Genomic DNA, 22,426 nt, shown 5'->3' on the forward strand with positions numbered 1-22,426 from the left:
ACGGTTGAATTACAAAAGCGGGTGATCGTTCTTTTTGCTATCCTAGGTCCCCCAAGGTTTACGGCCAGCAGTGGACTGTTGAAATAGTGATAATAACAATCAAAGCTAGCAAAATATTGTCAATCAATCAAATTAAAGCTAAGCAGTTATGCGTAGCAAAATTAATAATTCTTTTCACCAAAAAAATCCAACCACGATCCGTGTAGCTTCAACCACGTTCCCCACAGTCAATCATATAAACTATGTCCCTAAATCTCTTTTAACCCAAATCCCTACTGTCCAGCAGATCTATAAATGTACAGTCAACAGCACATAAAGCATTACTACTTACGGGACTATTCCCACTTCTCGTTCCCACCGCTGCAACTCCTGTGTAACCAGGATCTACAGCTTGACCGCCAGTAAAAACCCAACCAGTGAAGGTCAAGTTTGTCGCGGGGGAAGTTCAACTGTCATAGGACTCGCAACGAAATTAATCAACTTCACTACAGAAGATGCCACAGACTGTACAGTCAGCGTCCCATAGTTTGTGATACTCAAAGTGGTCAAAAAGACAACACAACCTTAATCCAATCACAACAAAGACGTGTTGCGAAGTTTTTGGCTAACTAATGCCCTGAGTTCGAAACCCAGTGTCGCATTAGAAATTCACACACACAAAGTAATCAAAATGAAAACAATACATCGCGAAGAGTGTGTGTCATGCACACACATGTATTCTGTTAGTTTGAATATGCTCATTAAGTATCCACTGCGGTATCAGTACTCAACGTTCGAATAATCTTTAGCACTAACGTCGCTGTCATAATTGCTGTCACGAGCAATGTGTTCTGTTTTTGGGCATATTGCTGCCCTTTTTTTTTAGCCCTTTAGTTTTTGTGATCTATGGGTGTTACGAACTATTTGACGCCGACTGTACCATCTAATTTTAAGCTGCACCCTACGATAAATATCACGGACCGTGCTCAATTATTAAAAGGTTTCAGCCCCGTGAAATATTAATTCGGTCGTGCTCACGTGATGTATCGATACATAGCGAAATGCTTGGATCGCTGATTTTGTTATAAATAATGCATTTCCCTAACCGGAGGTAATTTTGTATGATGTGCGTGGTGTGAGCGAAAAGAGGTTAAAGGTTGCACGTAGAAAGTCACTTGCATAAAGTACACTGCCTTTCAATCTTCTTCTTCTTGTCGTGTCGACAACAAACCTACACAGTTACAGCCCAAAACTCCGCCACAAGAGTGGCGTTGTCAGTAGCCTTAATTAAATCTTCCTGCGTGCAGTTGTTTGGGCACGCAGGGCACGGCATCATGTGCTTCGTCGACTGGGGAACAAATTCAATTCAATTCAATTCAATTTATTCATTGAAAGATAACAATGATCCACAAAACTTGCACCTAGAATCCCCACCTGAACGGATTGAATCCATTCTTACCTACCCTGAATCACAATTGCCAAATTTTTTCACTTAAAAGGATACTTTTGTTTTGTAACGAATAAACTCAAAAACTACTTGACCGATTTCAAAAAAGCCGCGGGTAAAAGCTCTATTGAAGTAAGATTCATTTCATTTCAATTGCGAAGAAAGCAACCTTTTTGGGCTTTTCAAGAGTCAAACTCGATTATGATGTATGAAAATAACTAAAGTGTTTGAGAATTTTTGTCCTTTGAAGGGCAAAAGATACTGTGCTTCTTCTTCCCTTTTCTTTTCTTTTTTATTATTTACTATATTTTGACGTTTATAAGTGCCACTTGTGGTCTAAACTGAATAAATATTTTTGATTTTGATTTATGATTTTAAAAGGTCTTCTGATGGATTCCAATGGTGGTAGAAGTTGCTTATTATTTTATCTACTGTCTATCTTATACAAAACGGTTTCGCTACAGCTTGTCATATGGTACACAGAAAAGCTATAAGCTTTTCAAAACTAAGAAGTTATGTACATACCTGTGGCCAAAAATAAACTGGCATTAGGGTTGCTACTTCGCAGTCAAGTGGTAGTAGAATAAGTACGTCACATTCTAGGTAGGTATTTTTTTTTAATTGTGTACAAATTTTAAAACGTATGCCATAGGATTAGCGATCAAAGTTTCAAATTAATTATAAAAAGTTGTGCTCAATTTTTCCATGTTTTTTTTTTCGATTGATCTTTAAATTAAACTGTGATTTTATTTTATTCTCAATTCAACATTATAAAAATTTTATAGCTTTAACGAGATCCTTCTTAAACCACCGCAAAGCAAACAACTTTAAATATCAATCGATCCAACACTTGTGCACGTGACAAAGGCGATCGGTTTTACATTTTGGGGTTCCGTATGATAAGAAATAAAGGCTAAAGTTTTATTGAGTAGATGAACCCTTATCGTGAACAGTTGCAACAGACTGAAGACTTTTAATTATTTATTTATTTACTAGCTTTTGCCCGCGGCTTCACCCGCGTGAAATTTAGTTTGTCACAGTAAGTTTCATCAAAATCCGTTCAGTAGTTTTTGCGTAAAAGAGTAACAAACATCCATCCAGACATTCAGACATCCAAACTTTCGCATTTATAATATTAGTAGGATAGTAGGATTTAATAGGTATTTGCATATTAACATAAAGTTAAGAAATATAGAATGTCCTGTTGAACTCATCTCTCAGGGTGGAAACAATAAGTGATCTCACTCGATTATTTCTAAACATCGAAAAACTGGTTACTCATCCTGAAAGTGCTTCACGAGCTCCATAAAATGGTATCAATAAATAGGTTACAGAATAAACTGGGTCTATCCGAAAATCCGACAAATAAAAAAAAACATTGAAATTTAAAAGTTTAATGCCCGTTTTCACCATCAATCCCCAATTTTTAAGTGACCTTTATGAAAACAAAATGCCTGTTATGTGTTACAATGGGGGTCACTTAAAAATTAGGGATTGATGGGGAAAACGGGCATATAACTGTCTTTCTTTACTACGGAACCCTCTTTCCTTCGTCGATAACCATTTGACCCTCTTTTTGTTCTAACCTAGGCTCTTTGACGGTAACTGGGGCATGTAACTAGATACTTTTGATACCTTTGAAGGGATCTTAACCCTTTGTACGCCATACCATAGATTAATCGCCGGTTTGTGTGGGATTTGATTGTTTATGGGAGGTTAAGAAATTAGATCTATATTGTATAAGTAATACAATATGGGTTGAGAAAGAATCTTTATTCGATTGACCTACATTTTCGTTGGCACTTGATTTGGTATTGTACTCGTAATTTGGTAAATAATTTATTCGATATGTTATTGGGAAATGGAATACTGTTTTTGGCACAATTTTGCTTGGTAATTTTGGTAAACCAAACTTTGTTGAACGATTCACAAAACGAAATCTGTGTATAAATAGAAAGCTAAAATAAATTTAGTAAAAGAAAAAAAAAACAGTAAAATTGGCTCAGAAAAATATTACATAATAAAGTTTTATGCCCGTATTCACAAACATTACTATGAGGTCTCACAGTGCGCGTGGACGCAAGGGTGACACACGAACCAATCACAGAGCTCTATTCAACGCTGTGCGTTCGATTTGCTGCTTCACTTAAGCAAGTAGAATGAAGAATATTTTTTTTTTCATCATCATCATCATCTCAGCCATAGGACGTCCACTGCTGAACATAGGCCTCCCCCAATGCTTTCCATGCTGCCCGGTTGGTAGCGGCCTGCGTCCAGCTCCTTTCTGCTACCTTTATGATGTCGTCGGTCCACCTTGTGGGTGGACAGTTGTGGAGGATTTTTTTAATTGTTTTATTTGTTAACAGGCCAGAGGACAGTGGGCAGTACCGCTGCAGAGTGGACTTCATGAAGTCTCCAACGAAGAACACGAGGCTCAACCTCACTGTCTTGAGTAAGTATTATACAATGCAGACGAGAGCACATCAAACTTGTTTAAAACTCATCTTTATTATACATCATAAAATTGACATTATAGATCGTGACATCCACGAAGACGCGCCCCACCAATTTTTGGTCTCGGTCGGGGAGTTTTATCCGAGCAATCCGAGCATCATTATTGTAGTGTGCGTGTGCAATTATGGATAATTTAGTGTGTACCGATAACACTCAAACATTAGCGGAAGAATGGTGGGGCGCGTCTTCGTGGATGTAACCTATTCTTATTACTTATTGTGTCCCAAAATTGTGGCAAACTTAGTAGCATTGGGACGGTTAGAACCGGTAAAAGATGGAGTAAACGGTTTCTTGAAAGAACACCACATCTCAGTTATCATAGTGTAGAGTGCCCCTCTGTTCGATGGACTGACGACCTCAAGTAGCATACCCCAGTTGTTAACATTGAGTGGAAATATACAGGGTGGAAACTGGAAACGATAAGTGATCTCACTGGATTATTTCTAAACTATTCAAGATATCAAAAAACTAGTTACTGATCCTGAAAGTGGTTCATGAGATCTATCAAACGGTATCAATATTAGGTTACAGAATAAACTGGATCTATCCGAAAATTCGGTGTTTTCAGCCTGATACTTGGGGTATTTTCTAGGAAATAGAACATTATAACTCTACCCTATCTGAGGGCTAAATAAATATGTTATTGTATTTCGCAATGAAAACTTATAGTACATAAGTTATAGTATATTTTTTAATGTCACCTATGTGTACCTATAGGTATGCAGTTTGAAAGAACGAAGACATGAAATAGTAAAATTTTTGATAAGCTTACAAGAATCCCGAAAAACTATGTCAAATTCAAAAGTATCATAACAACCCACATTAAACTTCCTCGTACAAAAGGGTGAGACAAGCAACCCCTAGCCGACATTTCCGCAAAGTTTCCACGGAAAAACTTTCCCATCAGTATATTCCGAAAGAACATCTACATAAAAGAAGTTCCCAATATAAATCCTTATTACATGGTTTCCCCTATCTCGCTAAATATCTCAGACAACACCTATAAAGTTAGCTAGGGGAGACCGAGGAGAGTTGTGACATCGTCTATTTTTTAACCTATTAGGCTGGTTGTAGAGTCACGCTGAGGCACGCTGACCGTCAGCGCTGACAGCCGAAATGTATGAAGCGTCGGTGCCAAGCGATCAGTGTCACTCGCGAACGTTCCCTTCAATTACATACATATTGATCTGTCAGCGCCGACGATCAGCGAGCGGTCAGCGCGATTCTAAAAAGCCCGCAACAGCCGACGACCTCATAAAGGTAGCAGGAAGGCGCTGGATGCAGACCGCTACCAACCGGCCATTATGGAAATCATTGGGGGAGGCCTTTGTTCAGCAGCGGACGTCCTGTGGCTGAAACGATAATGATGATGACCTCGCAATAGCGCGGATTTGTTGGCTCGAAACTTGAACTAAAAAACGCGCGTTTTGCAGTTTGCGGTCTGCGGCCCGTCTTGGATTTGTACCTTTACGAGCTCGCTAGCAGTTAATAAGTCCCGAAAAATCGACAATTTTACAACTCGCCCCAGTCTCCCCTCCTCGTAGACTCAGTGGGATACGATCAAATGGTCACCATAAATCAGGGTAGTCAAGGACACAGAATAGTTCTTTAGACGCCTAGTGTGGGGGTACGTGGGAAAATAGAGAGACTTGGCCCTTTTCACACGTCCCGGTTGCCGGCTAACAGGCGCCGGGTACCCGGTGGTGAAGTGTATGGGCATGCTGGATTAATTACGCCGGTACATGTGAAAGCTACGTACCATGCCCATACACTTCACCACCGGATACCCGGCGCCGGTTAGCCGGCAACCGGGACCTGTGAAAAGGGCCTTAGTTAGGCTGGCGTTTGATGATAGCGAGACAGAGACATGCTGATACTCCTTTGTTTCTTGATGATTCGTGAATTAGATTTTCTTATCTCTTACATCGCGTTCTATCTTCTGGTTCTAGTACAGTCAGCGTCAAAGAGTTCGAGACACCCAAAGTGGTCAAAAAGTTCGCAACACGTCTTTGTTACAACTGGAATAAGGTTGTGCTGTCAACATTTTGGCCACTTTGGGTGTCATGTATTATTTGACACTGACTGTACGAGTATTTGAAATTTTGAATCGTGAATTTTAGATGCTACATCATGTTGTGCCGTCGCGTTTCCTTTCGGAAATGAAGGTACTAAGTTTTGCATAAGTGGTTCAATCGCTAAGTCAGACCTTACCTTAAAGTTATCGCAATAGATCAAGAGGAAGGTTCATTATGTATAGGTACACTAGCATCCGTGCGAAGCCGGGGCAGGTCGCAAGTCTACAAGATTTTATTCAATTCTAAGCTATGCTTATAATTTATGTAGTTTGTGAACTACTTGTGATTGGATCTTAATGTTAATTTAATTTATTAACATTAGTTGGAGCTATTAATTTCAAAAGTCCAATAAACATAATAATTATAAATACACGGAACCCAAACATACACCCAGTGTAACAGCCCAATTCCCTTCATCAAGTAAAAGTTATTTTGTGAAAAGAATTCGTGATTGCCGTATACTTACTTGTGGCTTTATCGTGTTTCGTAATAGCTTTTGAATTCTTTCAGTAAAGTCTAGAAACTAGATTAAATCTCCAATTGTTTGTGTCGAAAACAAGCATGTATTTATTTTAGAGATTCTAGATTGAAACTGTCTGCTCACCTTGAAATGTTCTTTGTAAGATATTATTTTGTTAGTAAATAAGAAAGGGTTTTTATGATGTTGTTTCATTCTGTCCTCTATTTCACCTCTTTTAAGATTTATTATCTTTTAAGATTATTTATCTTTTAAAATCTTTTAAAGTTAGCTTTCTAAGGTTGTTTCAGGATTTTTTTTTTATAGGTCTAGCTATAGACTCTAGCTCTTAACTGGGTCAGCCTGAAGTATGGGAGACGTATACAGAAAGAAAGCTGGAAACTTATAAGCGCTTACCGGCGCTTGACAGCGCTGGTAACCCGCGCAGGAAAATATATGAACGCGCGCCGATAAGCACTGAACGGCGCCGACAAGTTTCAACCCGCGCTGGTCAGCGCTGGACGCTGCCATATAAAATGCCATTCAACTTGCTTCCTTTGTGAACGAAAGGACCAGAGCGCTGACAAGCGCTGGTAAGCGCTTATAAGTTTCCAGCTTTCTTTCTGTATATGGCCGGCGCGGCCTGACACTGGAGGGTGTTAGTAAATATATTCTTTGGCTTATATGCTTTGATACGTCAAACGTCACCCCCCCCCCCCCCCTGTGCCGTTCCCATATCTCAGGCACTCACTCACTTCAAAGTCAAAGTCGAATACGAATTCCAGTCCCTAGGTGTTCACAATATAAAAGAGTCAACGGTGAGTTTAGTGTGAGCTGGTAGAATGTTGACAATGTAGGGATAGTACGCTAACCTGCGTCTTGTTCCCTTGAAGGAAGGTTTATTTGTGAAACATTAATTCCACTCTCTCCTTCACAGTTCCACCTGAGAGGCTGATCATCCTGAACCAGGATGGCAATGAGATCAGAAGCGGCGTCATCGGGCCCTACGACGAGGGGACAGAGGTCAACCTCACCTGTGTGGCGGTTGGTGGTAAGTAATAATCATCTGTGGTCTGTAGAAAAGTTAAGGGAAAGGAAATTAAGGTTTACTCGTTGGAAAAAAAACCCATAAAGTCACACTGGCACTGATCACAGATAGCACCTTTAATATCAGGATATAAGAGACTAGCTTTCCGCCCGCGGCTTCGCCCGCGTGGAATTTTGTCTGTCACAGAAAACATTTATCGCGCGCGTCCCTGTTTCAAAAACCAAGATAAAAACTATCCTCAACTCAAACTATCTCTATGCCAAATTTCATCAAAATCGGTTCAGTGGTTTAGGCGTGAAAGCGAGACAGACAGACAGAGTTACTTTCGCATTTATAATATTAGTATGGATTTCATTATAAAGAATCAATATCAAAATTTGTTAAGTAATCTAAAGTCTACAGTAAGAAAATACAGGGTGACCTTAAACATAGTTTATTTATAAAACATTCTTTAACACTTCTTCTAGTATCTGTTTGAAATAAATAAACTATTTTACTTCTCTATTTCTAAAACAATAAGGCTGTGACTTGTTACAAAATACACGATAAAAACACATCCAAATTGAATCGCTCAGGTATTCTGAGAGAATACCGCAACGTCACACGGCATGCATGGTGATTCTATGGGTTTCGGTGATTTTCCGTGGAATTTGAGGAAGGACGACACACGTCAGGAACTTTGGGACCTCTGCCGTGTTACACCTGTGTGTGTCATGGTGTAATCTATGTGATAACCCTTGTGCAGATGTGGTTTGGATTGTCATCCATGCCATAGATCTTCTAATTTTTTAAACCGATAGTTAAACATCACCGCCAAACTGGTGGTTATATTTCAAAAAACCTGCTAAGGTTTTTCGAAGAGCTGCACTTTTTTTGCCCTACTGGCCATTCTAGATAAACATTTTTGGCAAGTTCTGAGAAGTAAAGTATTTAGTAAAAATAAGTAAAACGTCTGAATGGTGCCCAGAATATGATTTCAATAAATCCAAAATTTTTATTTGTTAAGGTCAGGTCGCCTGTTTACGTCCAATGTCCTATTTGCCCTTTAATAAACTATTATTTAAAAATAGTGAAAATTAACTGTATCTCCTCACAAATATAAAAAAGCCTTCTATAAATATTGAAATGGCAGGACAGGTGATTCGCTAAGTATTATTTTCGACACAAATAAGTAGGTAAGCCGTAAACACATGACCTTAATATCTCAGCATTAAAACCTAAGTAATACTGTTTTGACAGCCCTGAAAATAGTTCTCTGTAACATTGATTAACTATGTTTCGGAGAAAACCAATGAGCAACCGAACAAGTTGCCAGTTGAAAAACATTCGCTAATTCTTTCCAACTCTCGCTTCTACCAATTAAGCAGAAAGTTTCTATGTAGTTGTAAACAATTTCTGTTACTAGTGGATTTTTTTGTCGATGAATTAGATACCGAACTCATAAAAAAACTTTTAAAACTCATTTATTTTTGTAAGTTGGCTTTTAAAAAGCACTTTTCCAACTGTTATCAATATTTTAACCTACACGTTATACCAGACCTGTTCATCTCCGCGAGTTTACATCGAAAACAAAACACGCACGATGGCCCACCTACAGGATACTATTCGACAAGGCCTCACATACGAGCGAACATTGACTCACGCACGCGTATTCTTGTGTATGATGGAAGAAAATAAAGAAAATGGTGTACTAAATACTGTGCAGTATTTAACTGCCTAAATAATAAAAAAAACACAGAATGTACTTTTTTAAGTTGCCTCAAGACACTGAGAGGCAAATAAGTAGTTAATATTATTCATGATAATTCATGCTAAATCACGTATTTCCTCCGCCATTTTCCGCAGTTTGGCACCTCTCGTCACATCATTTTACCGAAGTCAGCCCTATAGCTTCGGCGCAGTGCCGATCACTGACGTTTGTCAACAAAATGGTGCTTGACTCTTGAGACAGGCTAAATTACACCATATTGTTAATGACATTGAGCATACATTTTTTTAAATACCTTCGCGAAGTAAAACTTCTGTACGTAGTACTTATTATTATTCTGTGGTTATACATACATTGTACCTACCATGAAGACCATACCAAACTTAAGGAGAAACTAGACTTATTAGATGACCATTTAGACAAAAAATACCTAAATAAAAGTGTTATCGTTTCAGATATGCCTAATATTTTAAAAACCTGCTTATTAATTTGAACGCACAACAACAAGATAAGTATAGGCCCAAAACGAGGGATTTTAAAAAATCCATTGTACCACTCTAGACTGCATTTAGTAGGTACACAAACACCCGAATTCACAAACGATACTTGCTTAAGTGAAGCAGCAAATCGAACGCACAGCGTTGAATAGAGCTCTGTGATTGGTTCGTGTGTCACCCTGTGCGTCCACGTGCACTGTGAGACCATAGTAATGTTTGTGAATACAGGCGTAAGCATCAGATAGGATTGCGGTCAAATAGCTGGCATTTTTTGCATAAAACAATTAATTTTCCTACAAGTGCTTTTGTTTTCACAAATTCCTATTGCCGAAATTATTCTAATAAAACACTTCAATTCTCCCGCGCAGTGAATTCATTCACCCCAACTCCTAACCCCTTTACCCTCTCAATCGAAAGCATGAAAAATTGAAATTGGTGTAATTCATTCAACAAAACATCGATATTACCACTCATCGCTCGGCAATCAATCCCGCCCCTATTGTTTTTGCAATTAAAAATACGCAAAAATGGTGGGAAATTCTTTGTTTGCCGCCCTTTATTCCTGCTGTATTGTTTCATTAAATCTGTTGTTCTGAGCATGACCTAACCCCGATCAACTGTCATGGAGTCGAGTCTGCTCCCGGGGGTGTTTGAAGCGAAAAATGTCCGTTTCACGCATGCTGGGGGATGGTACAAGTCAAAATATATATTTGTTTTTAATAATTCCATGGAAAATTGCTGAAATTTGCAACGATAAGTGATCTCACTGTGTAGTTTTTAATATTATGAGGCTGTACCAAACGTATGGAAGCCGGAAAATTTTAATTTTCAGATAGTTCCAATTTATTCTGTAACCTTTTATTGGTACTGTTTGAAAGAGCTCGTGTAGCGCGTTCAAGATCAGTAACCAGTTTTTCGATGTATAGTTTAATAATCGAGTGAGATCACTTATCGTTTCCACCCTGTATGTTACGTTATGTAATATGGACCTGGGTCAAAATTAAATACAAAAATACACCATATTAAATCTCCAGGCATACCCAAAATCATCGCTTCAGCTCCACACTTGCAACTTTCACCCCTTGACAAGGGTACCGTGGTTTTGTTCTACACGCTTTTTTCCCCCGTTATTCCCCATTCCCCACTTTTGGGGTTTCGCAACAATTTTCGTGGTTTGTTAACGACAATGCCGGGGTACACTCGGGTTTTTAATTTGATTTAGGTGACTCCCGGTCAGGGATGTTATGGATATCCGTAACCGTAACCGAAACTTTCGGATATCCGAAATAAAAAAATATCCGAAACCGTAACCGTAACCGATTCAAAAGTTCGGATAGTTTCGGATGTAGGTCAGATGTCAGTAGATGTCAGTTTAAATTGTTTTTTTGTATAGCATTTTAAGTAACGGCATAACAGCCTGATTTACCTTTATAATACCATCTAGTATCAATTTTAATTTTTTATTAACTTTTTATTCGATGTAAAGTGTGCGGCCATGAATGAACCGTGTTGGACAACTATTGCAAATTGCATTCAAAAGCACAGATATCCGTAACCGTAACCGAAACTTTCGGATATCCGAAATAAAAAAATCCGTAACCGTAACCGAAACCGGTATAATATTATTCTTATATCCGTAACCGTATCCATAACTGAAACTACATATCCATAACATCCCTACTCCCGGTGTAGCCGAAACCTGTGACAACTGTGTGTTGATAGCATTTCAAAGTATTAAATTAACTTGGGTCTAATTGGTTTAACCTAATGTTTCTGGGAAAATGTGATTCAAACGTTTAAATGAAGTTAGGTCTGAAAATGAATCTGAGTTTTTGCTTTTCTTCTCTTATATTCCATAGGTTCAAACTTTATAAGACAGAGAAAAATAGTTTGATTTCAACCGTGGCGTTAACTATAAACTATGTATAATATTTATGTATTTAAAAAAAAAAAAAGTATATAAGTAGTATATCCGTTAAGCTAGCACCCATAACACAAGCATTAAGTTGCTTACTTTGGGGCTAACTGGCGCTGTGTGAAATTGTCCAAAGATTTATTTATTTATTTATTTATAAAGTACATTATTATACGTCACCTAAAAATCTCTTGCCGTGCTGTGCAAATAATGTGCGCCTTCCCTAAGAGGTATAGGTCTACAGTACTATTTTAAGCTGTATTTTAAAATTACTTTTTTAATATTGATTGATTGTTGTTGGACGGGCTGCGCCCTTTTTACCCGACTGCGTGGCGCAAAGGAGTAGTAATGTGTTTATTTCAACTGTCATCCGCAGAATACGAGTGTCAGTGGTCGTGACGCGCTCTCTGCCGTATACTGAGCAATAACATTTTGGTGCCAGTACCAGTTAGACCCCTCGCCCACGGCGACTTTTTGTAGCGATTCTGTCGCGCGTTCGCATCGGTTAAAAGTCGCAATGCGGTCGCTAGTTGTGCCACATAAACCCTGTTCTGTCGCGATGCAAACGCAATACCGTTGCGCTTCTGTCGCGAACGTGAATGTAAAAGTTCTTTTTAAAAGCCTATTATTTGCAAAAATAAATTCTCTCCCCGACGTCGTCTGATACGGTCGCGCGTTTACATTGATACGGTTGCGCTGTTGTAGCGCATTAGTATCGCGTTGGCATCGCTTCTGTAGTGCGTTGCAAGTGCGACTAACGCGCGTTAGTAACGATGCTGTCGCTCGTTTCGAAACGCGCGACAGCATCACTGCAAAAAGTCGCCGTGGGCAAGAACCCTAATATATGTTTAGCTTTTAAATATTCTTCCTTTCTGTATGGCGATTATCACACTGCACCGCGCTCCGCCGCGGAACGCGGGACGACAGATTTAATCATTGTATGCAAGTACCTTAGTTTGTATAGAAAACACGCGCGGCACAACACACTGACAACGCGTCTGCGCGCGGGATTTTTTATATATAATCACGCGTTCCGCACGCGGTGCAGTGTGATAATTGTCTATTTCTAATTTACCTAACCTCTTTTTCTTCTCAGGTCGCCCAACCGCCAGGGTGTCGTGGTGGAAGTCCCATGCCCTCCTGGCCAACTCGGAGGCGCGGGCCTCCGTGTCCTTTCGGCTGCAGAGGTCCGACTATGGAACTGACATCACTTGCCAAGTAAGTTGACATTAAATACAGAAACTGATAGGAGCGATTTCGCAATTCGGAAATGTAGATTGTAAAGCTGATGGCCGTAGGTGTAGAAAAGATTTTAAATAACGTCTAAGGACCGTGTGGGCTTCCCACTCGGTTGACCGACGATTTGACGAAGGTTGCGGAAAGCACCTAGATGTCGCTATGGATATTCCTTGTAAACATTATTATAGGTCGCGGTACGGTCGGTACTCACAATGACGTAATATTTGAATTTACAGGAACAAATAATTAAATATCTAAAAACTAGTTACCTCGCTCTTGCTAAATATAACTAATGTGACTGTGCAAGAAAGACAAAAACCCTTATTAGTCAAACTACGCAAGACGTCAGCGCGGGGAGCGTATACAGATACATAATTACAGTGAATTATATAAATAAATAAATAAACACTAAAATAATCTTTTCTTGTGTTGATCACCCCAACTCTTGCTGCGCGACCTATAGCGCCCTTTTTCACATTATTTAAATACCTTTAATACTGTGTTATTTAGGAGTGGATAGTTAGACAATTTTGTGGTATGGTAAAAGATATAACTCAGAAAAATCACATAGTGATAAATGGTCCATTCTTTCATACGGAACCGTAAATATGTAGACGAGTTCGGTACTTTAACTAACTCCCATACAAACTTGTGGAAGAGAAAAGTTGTGCGATACAGAAACTCATTCGATATAGTGAATTTGTTGTGCGCAAACGTGTCTTGTTACTTTGACGACGTTGCCCTAGATACGCAGAACTTGGGCAAACTCGATAAAATTTCATAATTCTTGTTGCTTTCATTCTTTCTTATTTTGTTGTATCAATTAAGTGACACTGCTTATAATATTTTCGCACTCATAAAAAACCGAAGTCCGATGATAAAATGACCTAGAATGTATTCACAAACATTACTATGAGGTCTCACAGTGCACGTGGACGCACATGGTGACACATGAACCAATCACCGAGCTCTTTTCAACGCTGTGCGTTTGACTTGCTGCTTCACTTAAGCAAGCGTCGTTTGTGAATACGGGCGTAGTCTGTTTTGTTTCTTAGTATTCAAAGATGAATAAATCATCCAGTACTTTTCTAGGAATATAATAAATCTATCACAGAAACCGTACAAAACAAGGAATATTCATATATCACGACACTGACACAAAGGAATAAAACATTACAGATCCTCCTATTGAAAGGGAAGTGTATTTAATCATCTCATACATCACATATTAATATCTTGTGCCATTTGTTCACAGGCGGTGACAGATCCCTCAATATCGCCGGTGTCGGAAAACCTATCCATCGACATTAATCGTAAGTACTTATCTTTGGTTCTCAACCTTTTTATATTTATTTTTAGTGTACTCTTCACCCAACAGATGGCGCTGACACATACATGACTATACCTGCATCGCGGTTTCAGAGTTTTCTGCATTGACAAGTAACATTATAGGACCTTGGTCCCCGAACACAACAGCTATTATAGATTCTTTAGTGTGGTTGATCATCAAATCCCAAATAGAACGTATGCCTACCTACTAGGATTTAAAGGGAGAATGACACACAGACAGAGTAATTTCCACATAATCAGTATTTTATGGGTTAGTAAGTAGCGGACTCCTGAAAAGTTGCACTATCAATAAGCGTAGGTCCTAAGAGTTTCTCATAATGATGACCCTACTTTTAATTACAATTTTACGCGTAAATCCTTGTCACATTATTATTTATCAGCTGCCCGGCGAACTTCGTACCGTCTATGTTCATTAGAAATAATGTAGGATTCTAATGGTGAAAGAATTTTTCAAATCGGTCCAGCAGTTTTGGAGCCTATTCAATACAAACAAACAATCAAATCTTTCCTCTTTATAATAGTGTAGATAGGCTGTTTTTGATTCCCTCCAAACAAAACATTCTAACCTACTTTTTCTCTCCAATTCCTAACTGTAAGCTCTCTACAAGTTAAAACTCGACTCCTACTTGAGATTGCCTTAACTTATCTTCTTTGGAGTCAGGACACTCGAGTTTCTTATTAAACATTAATTACTGAAACTTTACCACGGACTTCCGGACTATAGGACTAAAAAATACAAGACGGCCGAGGGTTTGCCGGAGTGAGGATGCAACTTTAAATTGGTTGAGGGATTTAAGACTAGTCGTCTGGTCACCTAGTCTAGTCTAGTTATACATATAGGCAGCACTAACCCCCTTATTAATAAAATATTACTATTTAAATCAAAGATGTAACGGCTAAATAATGTAATAATAAATAAATAAATACATAAAAATAAAAGTTACACCGACTTACACCCTAGTTGAACTCTGGCTTAAATTGTCATTTAGTATGGAAATGTCATTTTAATCCAAGGTTCATCTTAGGTGTAACTTTTTATTAATAAGGGGGTAAAGAGTTTTATTGAGGAATCAGCACTGTTTTGATTTGAATGGAAGTGTTTTTATTGAAAAACAATACTCGTACCTATTACCTAAACACGCCAAAAGACGCCAGTCTTAACAGTTCTGAGCTATAAAATTAAAATGATAATTAAAATTATAATTAAAATGATAATTAAAATAGAGACTAATGTTCTCATTCTATCTAACAGTGGTTAAGTTGGTTACTTTTAGAGTCCAAATTCGGAAGTCCTTGGTTTGATTCCCAATGGGTCACTCTTTAAATAATTATTTTAATACATAATCATTTTGAGGTCGTACAAAAGGCCCTATCAATTTGTCATTCCTAGACAATTTTTAAGCCAAACAAAAGAACCAAACATTTTTCATTATTACTTCTTATTTTCAAGCGGACCCCTAAAAATGTTATCCAGCCCTTATATTATCACTGCTCATCTCCTATAATCTTTGATTGACGTATCATTACCAAAAACGGGATAGCTATGGATGAGTCGCCATTTTTATCGTCCCCTCCCACTCGCACTTAGCGGGGTTGTCACCTGTCTCTTTCGCACGATGTCAGGATTATTATGTCGATATGAGATGTATGATATTGTATCTGAAGGTACTGGCATGCACAGAAGTGTTACGGATTTTTGTGAAAGAAAAAATTCAATATTTTATTGAGAAATTGGGATTTGTTTTTTTAGTAAAATATTTTTTCGTCCTCAATAAAAAAAGTTTCAATATTGTTTTCAATGCATTATGTATTTCAAATCTATTAATTAAGTAAGTAGTACCTACTTCAAATTCCAAGGTTTAAGTGTCCCTAAAAGTATTTCTCCCAATGATAAGGACGAAACTCATCTATTTCACAGTTTATTAAATACTTGAGATCATTCCAAGAGTTTTATTTCAAACGATTTAAACTAATATTGTCTTATTTTAAACAAACATACATCAATTCCGGCCTATTAACACCAAAATACCGCATAGCATTCTAAAGATAGCAATCGGACGAATTCACGAAAATCAAATACACACGTCTTCTTCCAAAATGTCATAGACTACTTACCTCATCGGACTCCGCATAGTTCACAGCAGAAAACGTGTTTCGGATGAGGAGAAGAAAATACATTTTGAAAGAAAGAAAGAAGAAATGTTTATTCAGTATCATCGACAATACTTTAATCTATCTTTTTTATTATTTTTATGTGAGTTGAAGTAAATGGAGTGCTGTCATGACCTTTTCACTGTTATGAAGTCAGAAGTTTACATTTATCATCATCACACACAATAGTTTGTCTCAAAAGAGATAACTCTCAGAAAAACATTTCGTACAGCGCACAATCTTACGAATACTCATCATACCAAAGTTTTTCATAGGAATTTCCTTATTAATTTAACTTTAAAAAATACAGAAGCCGGCATTCTAGATAAGCATTCCACCTTATTTAGTGGTAACAGGTGCTATTTTGTAACACAAATGTAGTTTAATGTGCTGTCAACTTCTTAGCGATGTCTATGCCACAAATTGGTCTGTCTCATTCGTGACTCGAACCGCGTTCCCGATCGGTCTGTCACCGAAGATCCTAATCCGGCCCTCTAATTGACACCTTGATGTAGAGGTGGGCGCCGATATATAATTGGCCGGCGGCGGCGCGCCGACTTTTTGACTTCGGCGGCGGCGGCGTCGGCGGCGTGACCTTGTTTGACCTTTATTCATTAGGCATTTTTTTAAAAAATCTGCTTTTTTAGTATGTGTCGTCAAGACTAATCAGGTGATTTGCAGTTGGTTGGGGTTTGACACGGTAGAGCTACTAGAGCAGTGGTTTACCCTAGAAATTAGCTCTCTTGATCATAGATACTTTGATATTTGGATAGCAGGTTTGGCTGAGATCAGGTTTTCGTGTATTTCCTAAAGGCGAGCGTACCAATGTAATAATAATAATAATAATAATAAATAATAAATAACTTTATTAACACACATTACAAAAAACAATACAACAGATTTTAAAAGAAAAAGACGAATGCATGTTAATAGGGCGCCCGCTCAGTTTTAGTTGGGACACCTTATAGGATGTCCCGACACTGATTTTCAGCGGGAAGCCCTATTAGCTACTGCGCATCCCTACCGGCGAGCCTGCTGGTGTAAAAGGAAAATAATGTTAATATAAATTTAAATTTAAAACTAAAACAGCACAGAAGGGATACGCAGCAACTATTAGTCGCGGGGTACGTGGACACGAACATAAACCAATACTAATAATAATATAACACAGACACAATTCGATAATTATCAGGAAGAAATTATTTAAAACATTTAACATAAAATTTACAATAAAAAGTTATTTCCATTACATACTTACAAACACGGACAATACAATAAAATTGTACCAATCCTATGTCTTCTCCACTTCACGCGAGGCAACTCAAGGAACAAAGATAGTGAAGTGAAAAAAACAAAGAGAAGAGAAAAAAAAAAAATGAACGAAAAAGAACTGACATGTCAAACGTGACAGTGTGTCGTTCAAATAACGATTCGACAAAATAAAAATAAAAATTAACCTACCACCGACAGAGTGAAAAATCACTTTCTTTGGCTACCACGGATTTGATTGTGAATTGTGATTGCTACCTTCCAAGCGGTAAATGGAAAAAATCAAGATGGTCCACGTAGTAATGATGTGGCAAGCATGTGTCCTGAGGATTACACCCAATGTATTACTTTCCTCTATGGGATTGACGTTCTCACACTAATAACGATAACAACCCTTTAATGCGTGGCTGGGAACTATATACGACTGCGTCAATCAAAGATTATAATATTATATTTGGATTGCGCACTAACTATAACAAGATGAGGCCGCCAGTGACGCTCAACGACCGTTCGCGCAGGAATTAATGGTATGTGAAGTTCATCAGTTATTCCACCGTTTAGTATCTATGCCAATAAATTCTCGTGCAAATAAACCGAACGGAGAAAGAAATTGGTTTGAAAATACTTCCAGCGCGCGACCGGGGTGATGGCGGCCCATCTAATCGGCCACAGAGACACCCACCCAACGCGAGTGCGATCCTCACTGGTGCCGGGACGACGCAGACAGGCCAGCTGCTGCCAATACACGCGACGCGCATGCACTCAAGGTAAGTGAAACACGTTCACTATCCGCCTTCTGCAGAATTAACATGATTCTTTTTAGTGCGAGTCTAAAAGTGTTTTTAAATTGCAGGGCGCGCAACGGCGGTGGCAGGTCGTTCCAGCACCGCGAGGCCGCATACCTGAAGGATCCACGGAATGCCATGGTGCGATGTTTCGGAGTTGCAAATATGCGGGTGCAAGATCTTTTTTGATATCTGCTATGACTCTGAGCCCATTCCAGCTTATTAAGCAGGTAACTAGGTCTCATTTTAGTAATGACTCCGAACAACATTACTGCAAGGTGTAGCTTTCTACGTGCCTCCATTTTGAGCATGTTAGCGGCATTGAGAAAAGGGGTTATATGAGATCGGGGGGGAACCATGAAGCAAAAACGGGCACATGCATTTTGCACCCTCTGTATAAGGCGAGCAGATCTGGACAGCAGGCATGACCCATACACTGTGTCGCAGTAGTTTAGTCTACTTAAGACCAGCGATTCACACAATGTTACTCTAATTCTTTCACTGAGGTATGGTCTCAGCCTGTAAAGAAGCTTTAGTCGGTAAAAGCAATTACGGGCGCACTCAGCAACATGATTTTCGAACCTCAATTGACTGTCAAAGGTTAATCCAAGGTTTTTTGCTCTATCAACCAACTCCAACGGCTCACCATTTATCATTACTCTGCTACTACCATTAACATTAATTTGGATTTTTAACTTCTCAATATTTTTAGTGGTTCCAATTAACATTAATTTAGATTTTTGGGGATTGAGAACAAGGCAATTTGAGTTACACCAATCAGATATCATATTTAGCTCTTCATTGGCCTTAGCTACAGCATTAACGTAGTCATATGGTGCAAAAGACAGATATAACTGTAAGTCATCCGCATATAAGTGGTAATGGCAGGTAGCAATACAATTTGTTATATCAGCACTGTACAATATGTATAAAATTGGTCCTAGTATTGATCCCTGTGGGACACCACGACGCAGGGGCTCCAACCGTGACCTCAATATAGTGCCATCTTTTTTTTTTAGTTCTACTATTTGAGATCTCCCCGTTAGGTAACTATGGAACCACTTAGTTGTACTATTATCCAGGCCGTAGTAGCTTAACTTAGACAATAGGAGCGGTATATTTATTGAATCAAACGCTCTGGAGAAGTCAAGTAGCATCAACATAGAGACTTGTCCCTTGTCCTGAGCCGTGAGAAGATTGTCGATCACATCAGCCAGAGCAGTCGCCGTACCATGTCCCCCTCGGAAGCCAGATTGATAGTTGGGAAGGATGTCATTATTTTCAAGATACTTTGTCAGTTGATCGCAAACTATTTTTTCCAGAATCTTTGAGAGACACGGCAGAATGCTGATGGGCCGGAGGTCCCGAACCGTGGTAGGGTGACTGGTTTTAGGCAGAGGTTTGACGACTGCCACCTTCCAGCACTCAGGAAACACGCTCCCTTGAATAGACATGTTCACCATATCTGTAATAGACTCAAGAGAGTAAGGAAGCGTCATCAACACCATGTCCAATGTAATACCATCGATACCCTGAGCATGTGATTTCAGTGACTTAATAGTTTTTAACACAACATCACTGTCCACAGAACGTAACGAGAAACCGGCAGAGGCATTAAATCTATGATGCTCATAGTAAGTTAGTTGGGAGATGTTAACCCCATTCTCGCCCGGCACATCTAGAAAGTGTGAATTTATTGTGTTTGGGTCAGTGAAAGTCTGTGAGAGGTCAGCTGTGTCCTTTTTACTTGTTAAAACTGAATTCTTTAAGTTTTTCCACAGTGTCCCTGAGTCTGATATTTTACTATTGATGTGTTGTGTAAAGTAGCAAGACTTTTCCCTATGAATAGCCTTTATCACCAGGTTTTTCATCCGTCCATAAGCATCCCTGAGGGCTGCGGTCCCGATCCTTTTATATTTTCTGTGATAGTTGTCCCTGATGCGCATCATATCCCTAATCGTGTCCGTCAGCCATGGATGGGGAGGGTGTTTAAATTTGCGTGTTTTTAAGGGTGCATGAAGGTCCATGAGGCCTGTGACACAACCGGTGAAGGCAACGACAAGACTGTTTACAGTATCACAACGTTTTAGGCTGTGCCAATCTATAGCGCAGAGATCTCGATCAAGTAGTTCCTGGACCACATCACCAAGCGGCCTGTAGGTGACCCAGAGTGGGGTCGGCCTTTCTGTCTTAATCCTAAGCTCCGCCACCAGCATGGCATGACCACCCAAATCAGGCGAGTGCTTCACCGTGACACGCAGGGCCTTTACATCGGTACATATGAGGTCGATCAGGGTACTACTGTGGTCCGTGAAGTGCGTAGGTTCCGTAACTAATTGCTTGAGATTAAGACCATGTATATATTGCTTCAAGGCTCCACATCTGCCGCCACCATCATCATCCAGAAGGTTGATGTTAAAGTCACCAGTCAGGACTAGTCCTCCATACCCAGTGAAAGAGGCAACAGACTCGGCGACGGCGTCCAGAAATATGTCAATATCCTGCCAGGGCGGCCTATAAGCAGTGCCAATAACGATGGCCTGCCCGTTCACGCGCACAGAGATCCACATCTGCTCGACCGATCCCACAGTGATAGGGTGAGGACATACTCTTACATTTAGACTCTTGCGAACATAAAAACCGACTCCGCCCCCCCGACCCCTCCTCACATGGGCCGGTCTGGGAGTATGTTTCAGGCGGTAGCCCGCCAGCTTAGGAGCTCGCTCCTCCTCCCCCGGTCTCAACCAAGTCTCATTTATGGCCATAACATCTGGGCTCAAATCCTCCATAGCCGCTAGGAATTCATCATGCCTTGTGCACAGTGACCCAGCATTGAACAGTCCCACCATTAAGTTTTTCAACCCAAGGCCTGTAAAGGTTGTGGAATAATCAAACACCAATAGGTCAATGTAACTGTAGCAATCCCAAAACCAATGCCTCCACTGTACTTATATAGTGACTTACCATAAGTAATAAAAATGTGATTTGTAATAAAATAAAAATTAAATTGATACAACCAATGATTTTTTCCTTTAAATGTTATCCCCATATTAACAGTATTAAATAAAGTGCAAATCGATATCAAAACAATTAATGTTGCGTGAATGACCACATTGACATTGTGTACTGTACAGAATATTTGACAAATATGCATAAAATATATGAGCCCTAATTTCACCTTCCAGAAATCTAAAAGTCATAAACCAGGAGCTCCAAATACTCTGGCGAAATCATCAAGGGATCGAAGATGGAAGACCTGCGATCCGTCACTCCTACGAACGAAGACACGCCCTCGTCTCGTCCAAGAGTATCTCCACTGCTGCTTGCGACACTCCTCACGCACCCGGTAGAACAGCTGCCGATTGGAGCGGGTCAGGCGCTCGTTGATGTACACCCGGCCGCCGCCCTCGCCCGTAGCACCGCGACGCACGCGCGCGGCCCGCAGCAGGTCGTCGCGCAGCTGGCGGCGCGCCAGGCGCACCACCACGCGGCGCGGGCGGGCCCCGCCGGTCTCGGCCGGGGGCGCACCCACGCGCTCCGCGAACACGACGTCCCGCTCCTCCAGGGTCACCCCGAGGCGGCCGGCGAGCACGGCGACGTCGTGAAAGACGTTCCCGCCCTTCTCGTCCGGGAGGCCTCCGATCTCCAGGTCCGCGAGGAGCGCGTCCTGGTCGCGGTCGTTGAGCTCCAGCTTGAGCTCGGCGACGGTCCGCTCCAGCGCCGCGACGACTCCCGACCCGGCGCCGGTGCCCGCCTCCGTCTGCACGCGCCCCACCGCCTCCAGCCTCTTCTCGACCTCGTCCAGGCGCTCCGCGTTCGCGTGCCCGACGCCCGTGAGGCAGACCTCGATGGTGTCCATCCGCTTGTCCAGAGCGCTCGTGCGGCTCTCGCAGCGGTCTAATCTGCCGGACAGCGCCGACACCTCATCTTTGAGCGCGCCCATCTGCTCCCTCAACGCTTGAAGCTCGGATGTGAAGACCTCCCTGAAGTGC

At 40.3% G+C, this 22,426-nt stretch overlaps 1 protein-coding gene and 1 long non-coding RNA gene across 3 annotated transcripts in view; both read left to right on the forward strand.

Moving 5' to 3' along the window:
* The window catches only part of LOC135084437 (nephrin-like), a 271,506-nt gene that overhangs the window by 204,558 nt on the left and 44,522 nt on the right, over positions 1-22,426 (forward strand). The window contains exons 5-8 of the mRNA XM_063979220.1: positions 3,793-3,878; positions 7,410-7,523; positions 12,737-12,858; positions 14,135-14,192. Coding sequence (XP_063835290.1) covers positions 3,793-3,878; positions 7,410-7,523; positions 12,737-12,858; positions 14,135-14,192 — 380 coding nt within the window. The remainder of the gene's footprint in view (positions 1-3,792; positions 3,879-7,409; positions 7,524-12,736; positions 12,859-14,134; positions 14,193-22,426) is intronic.
* LOC135084455 (uncharacterized) lies at positions 17,778-21,454 on the forward strand. Of its 2 annotated transcripts, XR_010259843.1 has the most exons (4): positions 17,778-18,176; positions 18,281-18,416; positions 18,503-18,664; positions 19,757-21,454. It is a non-coding gene; the product is annotated as an uncharacterized LOC135084455 (long non-coding RNA). The 2 variants fall into 2 exon arrangements; XR_010259842.1 differs by having other exon boundaries at positions 18,503-21,454.

This window comes from Ostrinia nubilalis, chromosome 26 (assembly GCF_963855985.1).
Source record: "Ostrinia nubilalis chromosome 26, ilOstNubi1.1, whole genome shotgun sequence".
Lineage (NCBI taxonomy): Eukaryota > Metazoa > Arthropoda > Insecta > Lepidoptera > Crambidae > Ostrinia > Ostrinia nubilalis.